The sequence below is a fragment of the Meles meles genome, chromosome 1 (genome assembly GCF_922984935.1).
Source record: "Meles meles chromosome 1, mMelMel3.1 paternal haplotype, whole genome shotgun sequence".
NCBI lineage: Eukaryota > Metazoa > Chordata > Mammalia > Carnivora > Mustelidae > Meles > Meles meles.
The window spans coordinates 61,799,509-61,818,340 of NC_060066.1; the positions used below are offsets into that span (position 1 = coordinate 61,799,509).

An 18,832-nucleotide genomic window follows, 5' to 3' on the forward strand; every position below is an offset into this window, starting at 1 on the left:
GTACAGATTCTTTGCCTCTTTGGTTAGGTTTATTCCTAGGTATCTTATGGTTTTGGGTGCAATTGTAAATGGGATCGACTCCTTAATTTCTCTTTATTCTGTCTTGTTGGCGTATAGAAATGTAACTGATGATCTGAGCATTGATTTTATATCCTGACGCCCCACTGGATTCCTGTATGTGTTCCAGCAGTTTTGGAGTGGAGTCTTTTGGGTTTTCCACATAAAGTATCATATCATCTGCAAAGAGTGAGAGTTTGACTTCTTCTTTGCCAATTTGGATGTCTTTTATTTCTTTTTGTTGTCTGGTTGCTGAGGCTAGGACTTCTAGTACTATGTTGAATAGCAGTGGTGATAGTGGGCATCCCTGCCATGTTCCTGATCTTTGGGGAAAAGCTCTCAGTTTTTCTCCACTGAGAATATTGGCTGTCACACAGCTCATTCTGTGATGATGGTTTTTACCTCAGCTTCAGTTTCTCTTGTATGTTGGTTTTTCCATCATTGACCAATCAGCCAAAATACATATTCCATGCATCTCCTGTTCAAGTTCTGACTTTGCCATTTACTGAGTCCCTTTGGACAAATTGTGTAACCTCTCCGTGTCCTTGTGTGTAGCCCTAAGTAAGTCCACAATATAGCTATCATTTCCAATGTGCAGAGAACAGTGAGGTTGAGCTGACTTGGTCTGGTGCAGGATCCTACTAGTCAAAAGAGGAGGAATAATGTAATCCTAGGGTGTGAGTGGATAGCCATCTAGACTACTAACCAAGTAAGTTACATAACACTGTTTTGGTGTAATTCTAGCTCTGCTATGTAAGGAAACATTGGATGGGAATTGACTGTCAGCAGGAAGGTCAAAGATGGGACAATAATTTAGATTCCTGGACTTAACCCTTGTATCCTGAAAATCTTTTAATTTAACCAAAATCCCACATGCTATGATATAAGTACACTTTCATCTGAAAAAATCTCTCTATGTTTTTGGGTACCTGGGTGGCTCAGTTGGCTAAACTCCTGCCTTTGGCTCAGGTCATGATCTCAGGGTCCTGGGATCAAGTCCCACAGAGGCTCCCTGCTCAGCAGGGAGTCTGTTTCTCTCTCTCCTTCTGTCCCTCACCCCCTGCTCATTCTCTTTCTCAAAGAAATTCTTAAAAAATTTTCTCTATATTTTCACTATACTTGTTATTTTTTAGATCACATCCCTTATAATTACCTCAATAAAAGTTTTCTCAAGGCCTTTATTTCTACAGCATATACAAGTTTATGATCAGAAAAGCAGATCATTTATTTAATGCACTTATTAATGTTCAAGCATTTACTTGTACCTTCAATATGTCTGTACTCATTTTGTGTTCTTCAAAAAATATTTACTTTATCATAAGCATGATGAATAGTTTTGGGTGATAGTAACCTTTTAACAAACAGCTTGTAGTGAGGTGCCTGAGCAGCTCAGTGGTTTAAGCACCTGACTCTTGATTTTGGCTCAGGTTCTGATCTCAGGATTGTGAGACTGAGCCCTGCATGGGCTCCACCTTCATCAGATTCTCTCCCTCCTTCTTTCTCTGCCCCTCCTCCCTCAAGAAATTAACTTGTATTAATAAGTTTTATGTATGCTTGTTGGCGGTAACAATTTTTTATATACTTCCAGGTGGTTTTTGAAGGAAGTACATGTGGACTTAAAAACCTTATGAAGAAACCAAAGAAATTAAGCAAATATGATGATATGAACGCATCTCCTTTGCACCAAGCTGCAGCAGAAGGTCAAGTGGAGCTTATGGAGATGATCATCAATGACTCCTCTTTTGAAGGTCACGGGATATTACAATGAGTGCTGTATAAGTCCATCATCCCATTAGATTCATTGGGAAGAGTCATATGAAGTAATTCTGAAGGGCAGATGAGTTCCAGATTATAAATGGCCTGAATATCTCACTTGGGAGTGTGGTTTTTCCCTTCGAGCTAGTTTCCACTGAAATACTGCAAAGGGTGGTGCAGGGATCTGGGACATTGCACAACATGCAGAGATTTTCTTTACACACATTTGATGTGTTCTTTACTATTTTCATTGAGGTAATTCTGCACTTAAATCACATGTCCTTGAATAAAATCAAGGCTCTAAGAAGATGGAACATCCTCTCCTATCCAGCATCATGCACTCACAGCCTTATTTGATAAACTCAACTGTAGTCACATAAGGAAGGGCAATGCCACAGATTTAAGCCATGAGATACTGTGATAAGACCTTTATTATTTAAGAGGATTCAATCAGTATTGTGGAAGATGGATTGGAGGAGGAAGCCCAAATGAAAAGCTATTTTAGTAGCAAAGAGAAGATGAGAGTCCATGAGGGTTTTGAGATTGCAATAGGAAGAAAGGGAGAGAATCAAGAGCTATTTTGCATGTAGAATGGACAAGGCTTGATAAGAGATTGAGTGTGAGGAGTAAGTGGCAAGCAGTTGAACCAACTTTGAGTTTCCTAATTTAGGAGATTAGGCTAATAGTAAAGCTATCCAGAAGAGAAGGCATATAAAAAGAACAGAAGAAAAGTGAGAGTGGGGTGTGAAGAATAATCAATTTGGTTTGGTCATACTAAGTCTGAAAGGTCCAGAGGACATCTACTTGGAAATATCCAGTAGACTAGAACTCTAGAAGGAAGGGAGCTGCCCCCACAGGGCCATTGTTCATAGAAAGTATCAGAGGCTATGGAAGTGCATGGAAATCCTTTAGGAGACTATGAAATTGACAGCAAAGGTAGCTTAAGGGTAGAGCACCGACGTTAAGGATCAGATGGCAGAGGAAAAGCCAGCAAGAGGATGGCGAAAAGGGTGGTGGATAAGGGATGGTACAGAAGCCCAGGGAAGAGTTCTCAGATAGATGTGTAATAAGAGTAACTGCACCCAAGAACTCAAGTAGGGAGAAGATCACAATAACCCTTGTGTAAAAGGGTCTCAATAACCTTTATAAAAATGGTTTCTGAAAACTGATAGAGATAAAAGTCAAATTCGTTCGTTAGTTAGTGAATGGGAATTTATCATTGTAGGCCCCTGTTTAAGTTTGGTGCTGAATGAAAATCTTGAAAGGAGTGATTTGATCAGACAGATTGGTCCAAAGATGTGTATGAGTATGAGAGAGTGGGAGTATGTGCGTGTGTGTGGGTGTGTTGCTGAGAATGAGGTATGGGATGAATGAAAGGAGAGAGGAAAGATAAATTTTTAAAAGGAGAAACATGGGCATTGTGGCTGCAGCGTGGTTGCACGTGGTCCCAAATCATTTTCATGATTGAATACATTCCCACCTCCTCAGACATAATAATATCCTGCCACTAAATAAAAAGGCTGATAAAGCAGACATGTCTATTTTAGAATAGGTATAAGATAACTGCTATATAAAAGGTCATACTCTTATGCTGAGCTCACAGGGTAAGTAGTACAGTAATATGTTACATTGTAGAAATAAGCGGAAATCACATGTGGCATTAGGGGCACAAGCTCTAGTTCTAGCTTTATGGTTTATTAGTGGTGTGTCTTTTTTCTCATTAACATTTTTTTGAACCATTGCTATGGGCCATTCTACTAAGATTTTTGAAGACATGATTTGATATTATCCCCCCGAAACATTGTGAAGTATATATATATTTTAAACTTTGTCTTTCCTCCCTCTCCCCCACCCCTTCCTACCAAATTTGACTATAATAACACTGAGGTTCAAAGAGTAAGGCAGTTTATAGAACTCCATATTGGTTGTGTAACATTGGCAAGATTTTGAACCTCTGGCCTCATCTTTCTTTATCTTTCTGAAAAAAGTGGTCATGGTTCCTTGTGGGGCGTTGGAGGGTTGAATGCAGTAATGGTTGTATGGAACTTCATTGTATTTCTGACATATAGTTACTACTTTTATATAAACTCAATATTTTGTAACTCTCCTCAAATTCACACTTAAGATAAAAACATATAGCAACAGGAGAATCTGTTTCTTGTGGATGCTATAGACGGACATCTAACTCATTTGACAGTGTTGGTGTCTGTACTTCAGCATATCCCTGCTAGGTGTCTGGCAGATGTTTCCTGAGAACTGAAGCTATATTGTATCATTTTTATAAAGAAGGTAAAGCCTGTGTCAGCAGCACTTGGCTTTGAAGTCAACATGCACACAATAGGTGTTGAATATAGTCCAAGCAAAATCTAACTGTTATTTCGGTGTATTTTTGTAGTGCTGAACGTCATGGATGATTACGGAAATACCCCTCTGCACTGGGCTGCAGAAAAAAACCAGGTTGAAAGTGTGAAGTTTCTTCTTAGCAAAGGAGCTAACCCAAACCTCCGGAACAGCAGCATGATGGCGCCCCTTCACATCGCTGTGCAGAACTTGCACAACGAGGTGATGAAGGTAAGGCTGCTGCCCATGCCCCATCATAGCATGAGCCAGGACCCCAGTCTGGCGGTCTCTACCTAAGCCAGAGTAGCCAGCCTAGCCAACCACGATGAAGGAAATATGGTGATGATAACATTGGTTTTGCTTTTGACCAGTTGATGATGATCTTGTCTTTATCGAAGGGTTCTTATGTATCAGCATTTCAAAGAAAAAGTTTTATATGTTTCAACTTTTTAATCCTCATTCAAAGAAAGAGAACTGTGTACCAAGACTATTATTATCCTTATATCAGAGCTGAGGGAACTGAGGCACAGAGAGAATGAAATAATTTGCCTAATGTCATATAACTGGTTGAAAACAAAAATTAGGACTTTGTTCTCATCTTTGTGAGTTAATGCTTTGCTATTTTTTACCTGACTGACTAAATGATAAAAAGGAAGACAGTGATGAATGCCTCAGGAAGACAGAAAACATAATTACGACTATTTTTGTTACAGCAGACAACATGCCTTAGTGGATGGCATGACTTGGCAGAAGATATAATGACACTTTGGGGGAGATTTCTTACTTTTTCCAAGACCTCAGAGTGAGTGAGTTTTGTCAAATAAAGGAAATGCTGGTGAATGCCAAAAGGCTAAGTTTTAGTCCAAGGCTTTTAAACTGCATCACAGAGTCTCACAGACACACTAGAAGACACACATGGTTACTGATTTAAAGAGCAATGAAATTTACAAAGGGATCATGTTTTGCATATTCATTTCTAAGAGAGGCAATTTGGAACTTATAATAAGTTTTTCTGAGGTAGTTATATTGCAAATAATGACTTGGATATTAGGCCAAACCACATATCTTAGTTAGTTTGAGCTGCTGTAACAAAATACCATGGACTGTGGGCCTAAGCAGAAATATTTCTTTTTCACAGTTCTGGAGGCTGGGAAGTCCAAGGTCAAGGCACTAGCCAATTTGGTGTCTGGTGGGGGCCTGCTTAAGACTTGTCTTTCACAGACGGCTGTCGTCTCACTGTGTCCTTATAAAGCAGAAGGGGCAAGAGAGCTTACGGGGTTTCTTTTATAAGGGCCCAACTGTCATTCTTAATCACCTTTTGAAGGCCCCACCTCCCAATACTATCACATTAGGGATTAAGTTTCTACATAAATATCAGGTCTATCCCACCATCCCAAAACCTACTTTGTGTATAAATCACCCCAAAAATCCCAGGGGTGGTCTTGAGCTCCATGCTCCCTGTAGCTCAGACAACTTCCTTTTGGCCTCTTGGGTCCTTGGTTCCCTGAAGCTGGGCATAGAGGGTGTGAGAGGAGCCTACTCTCTGCTTTCCCACTGTAACGTGTATACTCTATCACAATACTTAGCACGTGGTATTGTAATCAAAGTTCCTGTGCTCCGGGAAACAAATTGAGGGTTTTAGAGGGGAGGGGTGGGATGGGGTAGCCAGCTGATGGGTATAAAGGAGGGCATGTGTTGTGATGAGCACTGGGTGCTATCTGCAACTAATGAATCGTTGATTACTACGTCAAAAACTGATGTTGCACTATATGCTGGATAACTGAATATAATAAAAAAATGAAAAAAATATTAAAATCAAAAGACTTATTTAAAAAGAAGTTCATGTGGTTACTCTGGCTCTGGCTGGTTAACCTTGAAGAAGGGACTGTATGCGGCTAATCTAAGTACCTCCAGTCCTCGTCAGGATGGCTGTTGAGTAAATAAATGAATGAATGAGTAAATGGGCATTTTTGCCTGGAGGAGAAAGGATGAGTTTAAGTTTCATCCCCTAGGAAGATGGCTCAGGACAGCCCTTTGATGAGGTTACTGAAAAGGCCTTTGGCAGGGGGCTATTTGTTTTTAAATGTCTGCATTGTTTGTGAGCCAGATGCTTATTCTATGCCTTCTGCATTGGACCCCCTAGTGACTGTGGGGACCTCTCTCCACCTAAAGAAGCCACATATTTCCTCAAGGAACTCTTGTGTTTTCTCTGAAGGCTTTCTTCAGAAACAAATGCCCATTGACTTAATTAATCTGAAAGTGTAATTTGGGAATTCAAAGGCAGGTAACAGTGGAAGGGCTATTTTTAATTAGGAATCAGAAACCTTAAGACTGGCAAATACAGAAAGATATCACATAGAAATAGAAAAGAAAGTTTAGAAATAAGCCCATAGCTGATTTATAAACTAGATGGGGGGGGGGGGGGGTAATAACAGAGAATTTCCTGGTAACACCAGAACAAGAAAAAAAAGAAAAAAGCAGGATTATGAAAGAACTGAAATTAGTTGTCTGTCCTTTGCTTGATCTTACCAGCCATAACTTCATCTATAAATATTTCCAAACCCTCTACTTCACCAGAGATGATGTAAGTGGAAGGGGGAGGAGTTTGGGGGTATTTTCTCTGTGTGCTTGTAAACTCCTTTAGGGTGGTCTCTCCCAGTTACACCCAGGGTCCAGCCTGTACCCCACCAGCCTTTGCTGAATGTGGAATGCTTCTCCATTGTCTGTTTGGCTCGTCTCCCCCAAACCGTCTACTCCTGCCTATGGGCTTGTAAAGTAAAAACTTCAATGTCCCCTCAGTTCTTGTGCAGCTATCAGCTGTGTTTCCTGGGACACAGTGGCCTAGAGGTTAGTGGGTGGCCTCGTTTCTCAGTAGCCTCTAAGCTTTAGTACTTAGGGCTTACCCCTTCAGCATGGTTTGACCCTCCTGTGAGGCTTCCTGGATTTCTATCAAAGGGACCTCTGGAGGCCACACCTACAAACTTCCAGGCTTGCCTGCTTGGGTATGAATCTGAAGTGGGCACAGTTCAGGTGCTCTCTCTGGGATCTCTGCCACATACAATTTTACACAGCTTTAGGAAAAATTGTGCTTATGGTAGTAAGCAGTAACACCCTCACAAGTGCTGTAAATCTGTGATCTCTGACTTTAAGAGGGCAAAGAGAGAAAAAATCTCTTACAGACTCAGTAGGAATGCAGAGTTTGCTGAGAACAGAATGTGAAAGTGCCTGACATTCAGAATGAACTTGTGCTCTCACTTTCTTTCATCAGTAATCTCCTGTGTTCTTACATACTAAAATCTCCATTTAATTTTGTTTTATGACCAGAGCTAATTAGTAAGCCTAATTTATTTGCTTACCTATCTGGGCTTTTTTTAAAAAAAATTTTATTTCTTTTCAGTGTTCCAGCATTCATTGTTTATGCAGCAGACCCAGTGCTCCATGCAATACGTTCCCTCCATAATACCCACCACTAGGCTCACCCAACCCCCCACCCCCATCCCCTCTAAAACCCTCAGTTTTTCTCAAAGTCCACAGTCTCTCATGGTTTGTTTCCCCTATCAGGCCATATTCTATTAACAAGGGGGCTCTGTGCACTTTTTTTTTTTAAGTCAAGGTTTTTAGGAAATAGCTTGTTTAATAAATTCTTAAGGAATGTAATTATAAGTACATATTATAGTTTTATCATAGTTTTGCTCTAAGATCAAAGGCCTCTAGTAGGCCAATTCAAAGATTCTCTCTTGGGGGACACATTTATAGGAGCTAATTATTAGATTTGATATAAAATAAAAACTGGTTAGATTCTTTTTTTTAATTTAAAGATTTTATTTATTTTTTTGACAGAGAGACAGCGAGAGAGGGAGTGGGGAGAGAGAGAGTGGGAGAGGGAGAAACAGGCTTCCCACTGAACAGGGAGCCTGATATGGGGCTTGATCCCACATGACCTGAGCTAAAGGCAGACACTTAATGACTGAGCCACCCAGGTGCCCCAGATCTATAGATTCTTGGCCCATAATCAGCTGGAAGCCACCAGCTGAGGGGATGTCATGGGCATGCTATGAAGACACATACAGGAGTTGTGTCTTTTCACAATGTCAGCTTTATTCAGTCATAAAGCCAAGTTAATCACAATTATAAAGCAGGTTCAGGACCCCAAACTCCACGACAGTTCGCCATGTGATTAAACTTGGCTTCTTACATGGCACACAGAGCGGGACAGAAGACAAGCCACACAACAAACAAGATAACAGAGGGCGCAGGACAAGAAGGAACCGAACGCGAAGTCCATCTGTGGGTGCCCAGCTGAGATAGGTCTGGTCAGGGTCTGCTCTCGGCCCTCACTACTTCAGATCAATCAGACAGAGCCTTCTGAGGCAGCTGCTTGTTTTAATCAGTCAGACACAGAGGGGTCACATCTGAAGAGTCTGACAGTTTGCTGCCCAAATCCTCTCCTTTCTAAAAGGATTGAATCGGTCCTGGGTCCCGGCAGACCTCCCCTGGTTGCTTGTTATCTGTTCTGGGCTGTCAGTTAGCTGATGCTGGTCCCGGCGAGATCTCCTAACTGCAGTACCTTAACTGCTTGCGTCACTGCTTGACAGGAGAGACTGCATTGTGTTCTCTACAAGGGAACAGTTCTTCAGTTAAATTCCATCAGAAAAACTGTTTAACTATTTTATCAGGAACGGTAAGTTATTACATCCCAGAAAAAGTTTCTATTCCCAACTAAGTCAGAATTAATTGAGTTAAGCCATATCAGTGTTACATGAGCTCTCTTTTCTCTGTTGAAGAGAATGGAGTTTTTAATTGACATTTCCCAGAATACTTAGAATAGAGGTACAAGAAAAATGACCGGAGGGGAGAAGCAGCCCTTCCCCATCCACCCCTGCTCCCTCTTTCCTTTCCCACCTTCCTTCTTCCTCTCCCTTCTTCCTCCACACTCGCACATTCTGAATGGCTCCACAAATTTTCTTGAAGCTGTTAATTTGTTAATTAACGTAGTTCATTTAATACAAGTGAGAAGTATTAAGTGAGCTGTTTGTTAGTATCTGTATTTCTTACTTATTGTTTCATAACTCCATATTGCCTGCATTGATGTGATACAGAAACCGCTCCCCCTCTCCCTTCCCTTCTTCCTTGAGAGAGAACATGCATGGGCACATGAAGGGTGGGAAAGGGCAGCGGGAGAGAGAGAATTTTTTTTTTTTTTTAAGATTTCATTTATTTATTTGACAGACAGAGAACACAAGTAGGCAGAGAGGCAGGCAGAGAGAGAGGAGGAAGCAGACTCCCTGCTGAGCAGAAAGCTCAATGTGGGGCTCGATCCCAGGATCCTGGGATCATGACCTGAGCCAAAGGCAGAGGCTTTAACCCACTGAGCCACCCAGGCGCCCTGGGAGAGAGAGAATAAGTAGGCTCCATGCCCACTGTGAAGCCTGACACAGTGCTTGATCTCATGACCCTGAGATCATGACCTGAACCAAAATCAAGAGTTGATTGCTTAACCAACTGAGCCACCCAGGTGCCCCCAAATCATCATTATTTAATCTTTTTGAGAAATGTATATAGTACCTACTGAGTAGATATTTATGCCTGATTTCATGGGAGAGGGATGAAAAAAGATGAGTAAAGACATGGTCCCTAATATCCAGGAGCTTATAATCTAATGGAAGGCAAATATTCTCATTGGCAACTTGATAGCTAACTGTTTGACCGTTTTCTCCCTCTTTTGTAGGTCTTGACTGAGCACAGAAGTACAGATATTAATTTGGAAGGAGAAAATGGAAACACAGCTGTGATAATTGCATGTTCCAAAGACAACAGTGAAGCACTGCAAATCTTGGTTTGTGTTTTAACCATTTTCCCCCATTTTCTTTCCTTTCATTAGGGTAACATGAATTGTTGTTATTTATAGCAGATTTGTTGTTATTTATAGAAGATCTTCCCAGCAAAATATAAAATGCGGAAAATGTCAGGAAAGATAGTTCTGTGTGTTTCTGTATTTGTGCACACTCCTTAAATCAATCTGAGATTGTTTACAGAAGACTCACAAGAAAACATTGGAGAAAATGTGAGGAGAACCAAGTGACAAGAAAGTATAGACAGCAAAAATGAAGATGAAGCTGCTGGTCAGGCTAGATTGCAAAATACAAAGTATAGTAGATTGGATGTTAGTAAACGTGGACCATAGTTTTGACTCTGAGCTTCTGAATAGTCCGAGGAGAGATAAGCATAGTTAACTACAAACTTCCTGTTGGTCTCATGATATAAAAGCCAAGAGACACGGACTTTCATGTTCCTAGGACTAGAAGTTGCCGCCATGGATTCTCAGAAAGGGAGCCCTATCTGACATAATGACTGAGGTCCTTGGCCACAGCCCTAAAAGTAGGACCAGTCCTCTCTCTGGTGGGATTTCGTGGGGTGGTCCACTGAAACTCTGGAGATGCCTGTCTGAAATGACTGATTCTTACCCTACATAGTGTCCCTTCTAAGTGTGGTATTAGAATTCCAGAAAAAGCTTTCTTTCAACTATCGCTTAATGACTTGTATGCTATTCAGACGAGGGTATATATTTTTGCCACTTGATTTTTTTTTTCCTCTTTACTCTCCCAGAGAGTAAGAAAATAAAAATAATTTTAGAACATCTTCCTGAATATTTAAATTTACAAATACGTTCTAACTATTTAATTAGATGTTTTGGAGAAAAAATACATATTCCTATAAACTGTCATGATTGGACCAAAAAGAGGACAAAAAGTAAATGAATTAACACTTAAACCAAGAATTTAGAAAGAGAGCCTCAAATAAAATTGTAATAAAGGAACAGCAAATTTGAAAACAAATATTAATGATTTTTGAAATTATTTGATAAGCTGATTTGTTTCTTTGAAAAAGATGATAAAATAGAGCTGGTATGGGGCAAGTCTAAATAAAAGAGAAAAAGATGAATTGCAAATCATGGAGGACTTTATCTGGATACGATAGGAAATTTTAAGATGACAAAAGGTCAGTGTGAATAATCCTATTCTAAAAAATTGGAAATTCATTTTTAAATGTGTAAATAGTTAAAAGTAATTGAAATTTAGTAACTAACCAAAAGTTAATTCTAATTTATATAGAGAACTATAAAAAATATTAAAAATGCATTATTAAGCTCAGTAGTCAGCTAATTTTACAAGCTTTTATAGATTTTATAAGTTCTTTCAAACTTGTATGGGAAAGGTTTTCATTTCAGGTAACTATTTTATAGCACAGGAAAAGAGTGAAAATATCCAGATTAATATTAAGAAGCAAATGTAACAATTCTAAAACTTGCCAGTTTTCCTCAAAAGAAAATTTAGACCAATTTTACATATAAATTTATAGATGCAAAAATCTTCAAAATACTAGCAAAATTGATTGAAATCATTAAAAGAGTAACACACGGTACCACACTGGCTTTATCCAGGGAATGTACAAATAGTTTAGTATCTGATTATAGCACATCAGTTGACGTGAACAGACTAAGCATATGATTATATCCATTTGTTTATCTTTAAATGGATAAAAATTTATCTTTAAGGTATTCTTACAAATCTATAAGGAAAAGGATACAGGAAATTGGCCAGGAACACATGAAGTTTAATTAGTTTCTGTAATAAGGAGAAACCTATTGAAATAATGAGATTGATTTTTTTAAATCTCTTAAATTGGATGGAACAAACTTGTTGATTTGATATTCAGAAATTTTGATGAATCAAAGAATTTCATTCACTGTGGGTGTGAATACTTTTTGATTCACCAATTTCAATTCTTGGAATACATTCCAAGGAGATAATTAAACCTATTACTGATATTAATGCTAGTGGTACATATATCAGAGGGAGAAAACTTGAAAAAAAGCAGAAATTCAGTAATAGGGATTTATTGTAATAGGAATTTATACAATACACAATACACACACACATACACAAAAATACATACACAAAAATGCCATATATACTTAAAAATCATATTTTTAAAGAATGTAGAACTTGTTGAACAAAATGATCATTTTGTGTACAGAAAATTACTTTTGAAAAGAAATAAGACAAAAACAGTTGTTTCCTAAAATGTAAACCAACAATGTTCCTCAGAAGTGAGAGTGTAGATAATATTTGCTTCTTCACAGCTTCCTGCTTGTTTAAAAACTGATAATTGAAAATAATGGACTCAGAGATCAAGGTAACATTCTTTTAGTAGAGAATTTCTACTAATGAAAATACCTGATCTTCATTCTTTTAGTAGAGAATTTCCATTAATGAAAATACCTGCTTTTCATAGTTTAACAAGAGTGCTGGTCTTACCATTTATTAATTTTATGTAGATGAGAGGAAAGGAATTTGGGAAATATCACTTTATTTATGTATTGAACATAGGTATAGGAGAAGTCATGGTAATGTTTTAAAACACTTCATTAATTTCATTGAAAAATGTGTTGACTTTAGTTGGAATATCAAGTTGATATTCTTATGTCTACATTGTTACTTCATCTTTGGAAAATACAAAGTGTCTCTAGTTAATAATCCTAACCCCCTTCCACAATTACCTTCTTCCCTAGATTTCCTATGAAGCTTCTCTATATAGTATTACCTAGGCACAGAATAATGAAATGACCTAAGAGTGGCATTAATTCTTGTTAATCCTTGTGATTTGGGGTTTAACTTGGATCAGTTGACTTTTTTTTTCTCCTTTCTTTTCTTCCAGTTAAATAAAGGAGCTAAGCCATGTAAATCAAATAAATGGGGATGTTTCCCTATTCACCAGGCTGCATTCTCAGGTGCCAAAAAATGCATGGAAATAATATTAAAGTTTGGTGAGTAGACGTTTTCATACATTATGTACTATAAAGAAGCCTGTTGTACTCGATGCTATTAATTTGAAAAATATTTAATAGAGTTTACACAGAGGCTTTTATATGTCTAAATATCTTTTTTTTTTTAAAATTCCTTGTATTTATAATGTTTGTTCTCTTGAATTCTATTTTCCTCTGAAGGTGAAGAACATGGATATAGTAGACAGTCTCACATTAACTTTGTGAATAATGGGAAATCTAGCCCCCTGCACATGGCTGTTCAAAGTGGTGACTTGGAGATGATTAAAATGTGCTTGGACAACGGTGCACAGTTGGAACTGATGGAAGTAACTGTTCATGTTCTACATGCTGCTTTTATTTAGGGTTGTCGTAAATTAGTCTCTAAAATGCTTTATTGCTCTTTTACAGTCAACTTAGGTTGCAGCAGGCATCATTTTTTGCTGTTCAGGTAGAAGCAGAACAAGAGAATATCACATTTCAACCTAGCCAAAGAATTCTGAAAGCTACCCATAACACTTTCAAACACAAATATGGGTGGATAATGAAACTGATAATGCTAGTAGAGGTACTGCCAGAGCTGTCAAAAGCTCTCAGATTTCAAGGAAGCAGAATTGTTCACTGTGATTCTTATATTAATGCTTGATGTTGTTGATCTAGGAAGAAAAAGCTCACAGCTGAATTTAGGTTATATCCTTAAATTTGGACTTAAATATTGGACCTGATATTAAAACTCTTTGCAGAATGGGAAGTGCACACCCCTTCATTTTGCTGCCACCCAGGGAGCCACTGAGATTGTTAAGCTGATGCTATCCTCTTATTCTGGTAGCAGCGATATCGTCAACGCAGTGGATGGAAATCATGAGACACTCCTTCACAGGCAAGTTTCCTGCCTATCATTGGGTATACACATTTTTAGTCTGCATGTGTTAAAGTGTACCCTTCAAGAAAAATTTAGCACTCATAGTAGCGGAAATTCTATCGTTTAAAAGAAAAGAACAGAGATAAAGATCCTATATTTCAAATGGAATCTCTATGTTCCTCTGGAATTAGAGTGTTAAATAGATTTTCTAAGAATAAAGTCTCCAGTGGCATGTTCTGGATCGTTTCTTAGGCCAGTGGGTATAGGCTCAAGATTAATCTTTTATATGCTCCAGAGATCAACCTACATGGTTTTTTAAGCCTTTTCTTATTTGTTTCAATTCCTTATGTGTGTCTTTTCCTTATTTTTAGTGGAGATAATGGAGCAGACACATCTGGATGTTCTGCTGTTCCCAACCCTTTCCACTCACCCTCATAATTATAAATATTTTCAAAACAGTTTTTAGGAGATGGTGGCCAAGCTCCAAACAAGATGAGAGGTTAACAGAAATACACATCAGAGAAAAAGAGCATCTGAAACTGTAGGCTTGATGGATGCAAAGGCAGAAAGCAGGCAGTATGGACTGAGAAGGAAAAACAAGGAGTAAATACTTCCTGTGTGAGTGAAAGAAGTAGCTGAGATGAGCTTTTCCTCTCTCTGTCCCTGACTCTCTCTCTCTCACACACACACAAATTGGCATTTGTGAATAAAAGGTTGGTGATAGGAAAATGGCTATTAAATCAGAATAAAAACAATTGACTAACCTCCAGACCGGAGATTCTCAAGCACCTATGTATTAGTATCAGGGCAGTAGTTTATAAACTCCCAGCTTCTTTGGGATGGTCTCAGGAACTTTTTAAAATTCTATAAACTATTTCCAGGTTTAAGCCAATTTAGAAATCCAGTGATCAGGATATAAATAAAATGTGTGCATTTGGATCACAGCTTTAATGTACAAGTATGCATAAGAAGGAATTATTTTAGAAAAATAAATCATTTACCTGACCTCTAAGTGTCCTCAGCCTGGTGACTACTCTAGCTGGACATACTCAACTTGGATTGGCTGTAGATTTCTTGCATCCATTCAGTCCAATTCTGATTAACCGAATACTGATCTATAATCCTGGAATGTCCTTTTAATAGCCAGTGATATTTGGTGTTTATGTTGCGCTTCAAAGGGAAGTTTGCTCTTTGGGCTAGAATTCTTTTAGTTACCATAGTGCAAAGACCCCAGTTCCTTGTTTTGACTGAAACAGTAAACTTTGGAGGAAGGGGAATAGGGTGCCAGCCCTACCTGACTGCATAATATTTGGCAAGTCATTAACCTCTCCCAGCCTCAATGTTAAGATCTACTGAGAATCTACATTTTTAATGAACCTCTCCCAGTTGGTGTTAGCACTGGTCTGCAGTCCACACTTTGAGTAGCAAAACTCTAGACTGAGGAGATAAAAGAACAAGTCAAATGGGGCCTTAATGTTGTTATTCATTTCCTACAGTTGCTAAACATACTTAATGTAATTTATTTATTTATTTTTAATATTTTATTTATTTGACAGAGAAATCACAACTAGGCAGAGAGGCAGGCAGAGAGAGAGGAGGAAGCAGGCTCCCTGCGGAGCAAAGAGCCGATGCGGGGCTCGATGTGGGGCTCAATCCCAGGACCCTGGGATCATGACCTGAGCTGAAGGCAGAGGCTTTAACCCACTGAGCCACCCAGGCGTCCCACTTAATATAATTGAAATGTAATGCAACCTCTTGTGAATTTGGGGTGAAAATTAACAAGCCAGTTCTAAAATTTATATACAAAGGCTAAATAACTGAGATAATCTTAAATAGGAACAAAGAAAGAAGATTTGCAATAGGAAACAAAATTTTCAGTCATTAGTATTAATATTTATTACAGAGATGCTGTAATGTAGATTGAAAGTTTTTACTTGCTTTATTAATATTTTCCTTATGACTCATTGTGAGATAATACCAGAGTGACTTCAGTGTTCCCCACAATTTGTTTTTTGGCTTCATAAAACCTTAAGAAAGTAATGCTGCCTTTTAACTTTTGGCAAAGGGGGCATTTTGAACACCGCCAGTGAATTTTAGGTGCACCTTGCCTGCAACTGTTTTTATTCCCCACGATCACGGTGATAACAACCAGTTCCTCTGTCTTTTGTTTTCAGCTCTTAGGACAGCTGTTACTACTCACTTCACATCTTCATGGTGATTTTACAAGGAGAAAATCATTTTACTAAAAGATGAGGAGGGAAATCTTGTGATGTATTTGAACTTTCTGTATTCTTTGACTTTGCAAATATTATCCTCATCACAGTCAGTTATACATTTTGGAAGGTTACTGATTGCCTAGCATTTCATTATGTTGTTGAATGGTCATTTTAATTGACTTTCTTAGTGCAGTATAGTAGCTTTATTTTCTATATCAGTAGTCCCTTAATATGCGTGTCATTCTCTTTGCAGAGCCTCACTATTTGATCACCATGAACTGGCAGGCTACTTAATTTCAGTGGTAACTATTCCATGGACAGTTTTTTATTTTATTACTATTTCCAGTTGAACACTCATATAATTAAATAATACAAATGTTCAAATAAGCCAAATTTAATTTGTTGCTTCTCAGCAAAAAAAGTTTACAAAAAGATGACTGACACATTTACAAATAGGTTATATTGTGTATGAATACATTCTAGGCCAGATGTCATTGCCATGTAGTTGGTCAGAAGTACCAAAGTATACTTTTGATACCTGGATCCATGTTTTTAGTGTTGGGGGATGGTGATTACATGGCAAGGACAGTTCTGTGAACCAGTCCTAGAAGAGGGTTAGGCTTCGCAACTCTGATGACTCTTCATGCACAACAAGCTTCCAGGTGGAAGCAGGATAGGCAGCATGAGTCACCTCCTCCATTCACTGTAAGCGTCTACCCCGGATGCCTCGGTGCCGTCTTTCAAACAAGGAAAAACTGAGAAATTAAAAATATAGTCCCAAGTCTGTTACAAGTGAAAGCATACAGTCTTTTTCCTTCTGAGAAGGGTACTTACTCAGTTGGCTTTTGAGTTAAATTTTAACAAGTCGTTTGCACCAACGAATATATGATGTATTTATTTAAGCCCCACTGTATCAGCCAAAGTGTAATTCTATTTGTACTGTTTGTTGTGGGTTTGTTGTGAATAGCAACTATTGAAATTGTGGTATTTACATAGAGGAATCCTGGAAAGATTCATTATATGCCATAGTTTTGTCATGCATGGTTTCCTACAAATGCAGCCATGTCACCTGGCAACCTCACTAACCAACATGAGATTTTCAAAGGGGCTGCTGGTGCTATCATTCATCTGTACTTGCCGGGTCCCCCCCCAAACAGGGAACTATCCACAGCTGGAGTTTAAGTTATTTTTATTATCCTGTCCAAAAGATAGAAATCTTTCCATGAACTTTTTAAAGCCCTGTTTCTGGTCATGTAAAGTATTATAATTAACACATCATGGTAAATACTGACTTAGTCATATAAAATATCTATGACTTTTAAATATAAATTTTCTCATATTTGGCTAAAATTTCACTGTAGGATCTGAATTATTTCAGTTCAGTTGTTTCAGTTCATCTATTTCAGATGAAATGGATTTTTTAAAAAAGTGAACAACTTCTTATGAATGTTTTAAAAATCACATATGCAATAAATTTGGAAGATTTTTGTATCATGGATATTTAAAAGTATTTTCTTACATTGAGAACTAAACTGTTACTATAGGTCGGAGGATTTTATTTTTTATGATTTAGTAACATTTTTACTAACATTAACGTTGATGTTACATACAGTAACATTGATCTGTTGCCAGATGTCAATCAAAAGGTTAACACGTGAGGATAATTTTTATTGTTGAAACTGTAAAAGAATGTCTTGATTTCTGATGTTACAACATAAGAATTAGAGGGAAATTCTAAGTAGTTCTGTAGTTAGTCGTGTACTTGAGTGCTAGCTCTATAATGGTTACTCTATTTTAATGAATTAACATCACTTACTGATTGCAGTGTAAGCTAATTTGTTCATAAACTCTTTGTTGAATAACTTGTTTTATTTTAGGGAGCAGATATTAATAGCACCGATTCAGAAGGACGTTCTCCACTTATATTAGCAACTGCCTCTGCATCTTGGAATATTGTAAATTTGCTACTCTCTAAAGGTACTATGAGGGGCCAAGCCAAGCTTTTAGAACTACTACTCAATTTGATATTAAACATTTATTGGTCATTTATTGTGCACCATGCTTTGGGCCAGGTGCTGTGAATACAAAGATAAATAGAATACTTTCCCTGTCTAGAAGAATTTTCAGTCCAGTAAAGGTGTGGTATTTAAAAAGATAATTTTGGAATAACAATAGACAACATTTATAAAGTAAGTATTTTATCACAGGCACACTGATAAACATTTTAACTACATTCTCTCAATTATTAATCCTGTGGTGTGGGTGCTATGACTGTCCTCATTGTAGGTACTAACCTGATGTGAAGATTACAGAGAGGAGAGCTACTGTCCTTTCTTTTTTCTTGATATCTAATCTCTCCATCTTTATATTTTATGCTTTAAAAGCTAAGCTATCATATATTAATTGACATAACAAATCATCTAGTCTCTATTGCCCCTACACACACACACTCACATGCACAAACACCAAGGTAAACCAATTTTAAATACAGTTTTGTTGTCTAAATAAAATTTCCTGTAAGTTAATGTTTGACATAGTTTTAAGTAAAAAAACTTTTATTTTCTTAAATTGAAAGCCTACCATAGGTCATGCTTTAAATAAATAAGTAGTAATTATATTTATATTGTGTTTTGTTAGGGGCCCGTGTAGACATAAAAGATCATCTTGGACGTAATTTTTTACATTTGACGGTACAGCAGCCTCATGGATTAAAAAATCTACGACCTGAGTTTATGCAGGTAATATATGTATAAGTGAATTTCCATGAACTGAGTTGGG

General features: G+C 37.8%; 1 protein-coding gene across 2 annotated transcripts in view; it reads left to right on the plus strand.

The window, feature by feature from the left end:
- TRPA1 (transient receptor potential cation channel subfamily A member 1) overlaps positions 1-18,832 on the plus strand; it is a 74,284-nt gene that overhangs the window by 17,554 nt on the left and 37,898 nt on the right. Inside the window, exons 3-11 of one of the 2 annotated variants that reach the window (XM_046026858.1) lie at positions 1,646-1,805; positions 4,208-4,383; positions 9,881-9,988; positions 12,871-12,979; positions 13,160-13,305; positions 13,720-13,856; positions 16,308-16,356; positions 17,932-18,031; positions 18,692-18,792. In XM_046026858.1, the coding sequence (XP_045882814.1) occupies positions 1,646-1,805; positions 4,208-4,383; positions 9,881-9,988; positions 12,871-12,979; positions 13,160-13,305; positions 13,720-13,856; positions 16,308-16,356; positions 17,932-18,031; positions 18,692-18,792 (1,086 nt within the window). The remainder of the gene's footprint in view (positions 1-1,645; positions 1,806-4,207; positions 4,384-9,880; positions 9,989-12,870; positions 12,980-13,159; positions 13,306-13,719; positions 13,857-16,307; positions 16,357-17,931; positions 18,032-18,691; positions 18,793-18,832) is intronic. The other variant, XM_046026867.1, reaches the window with a different exon arrangement.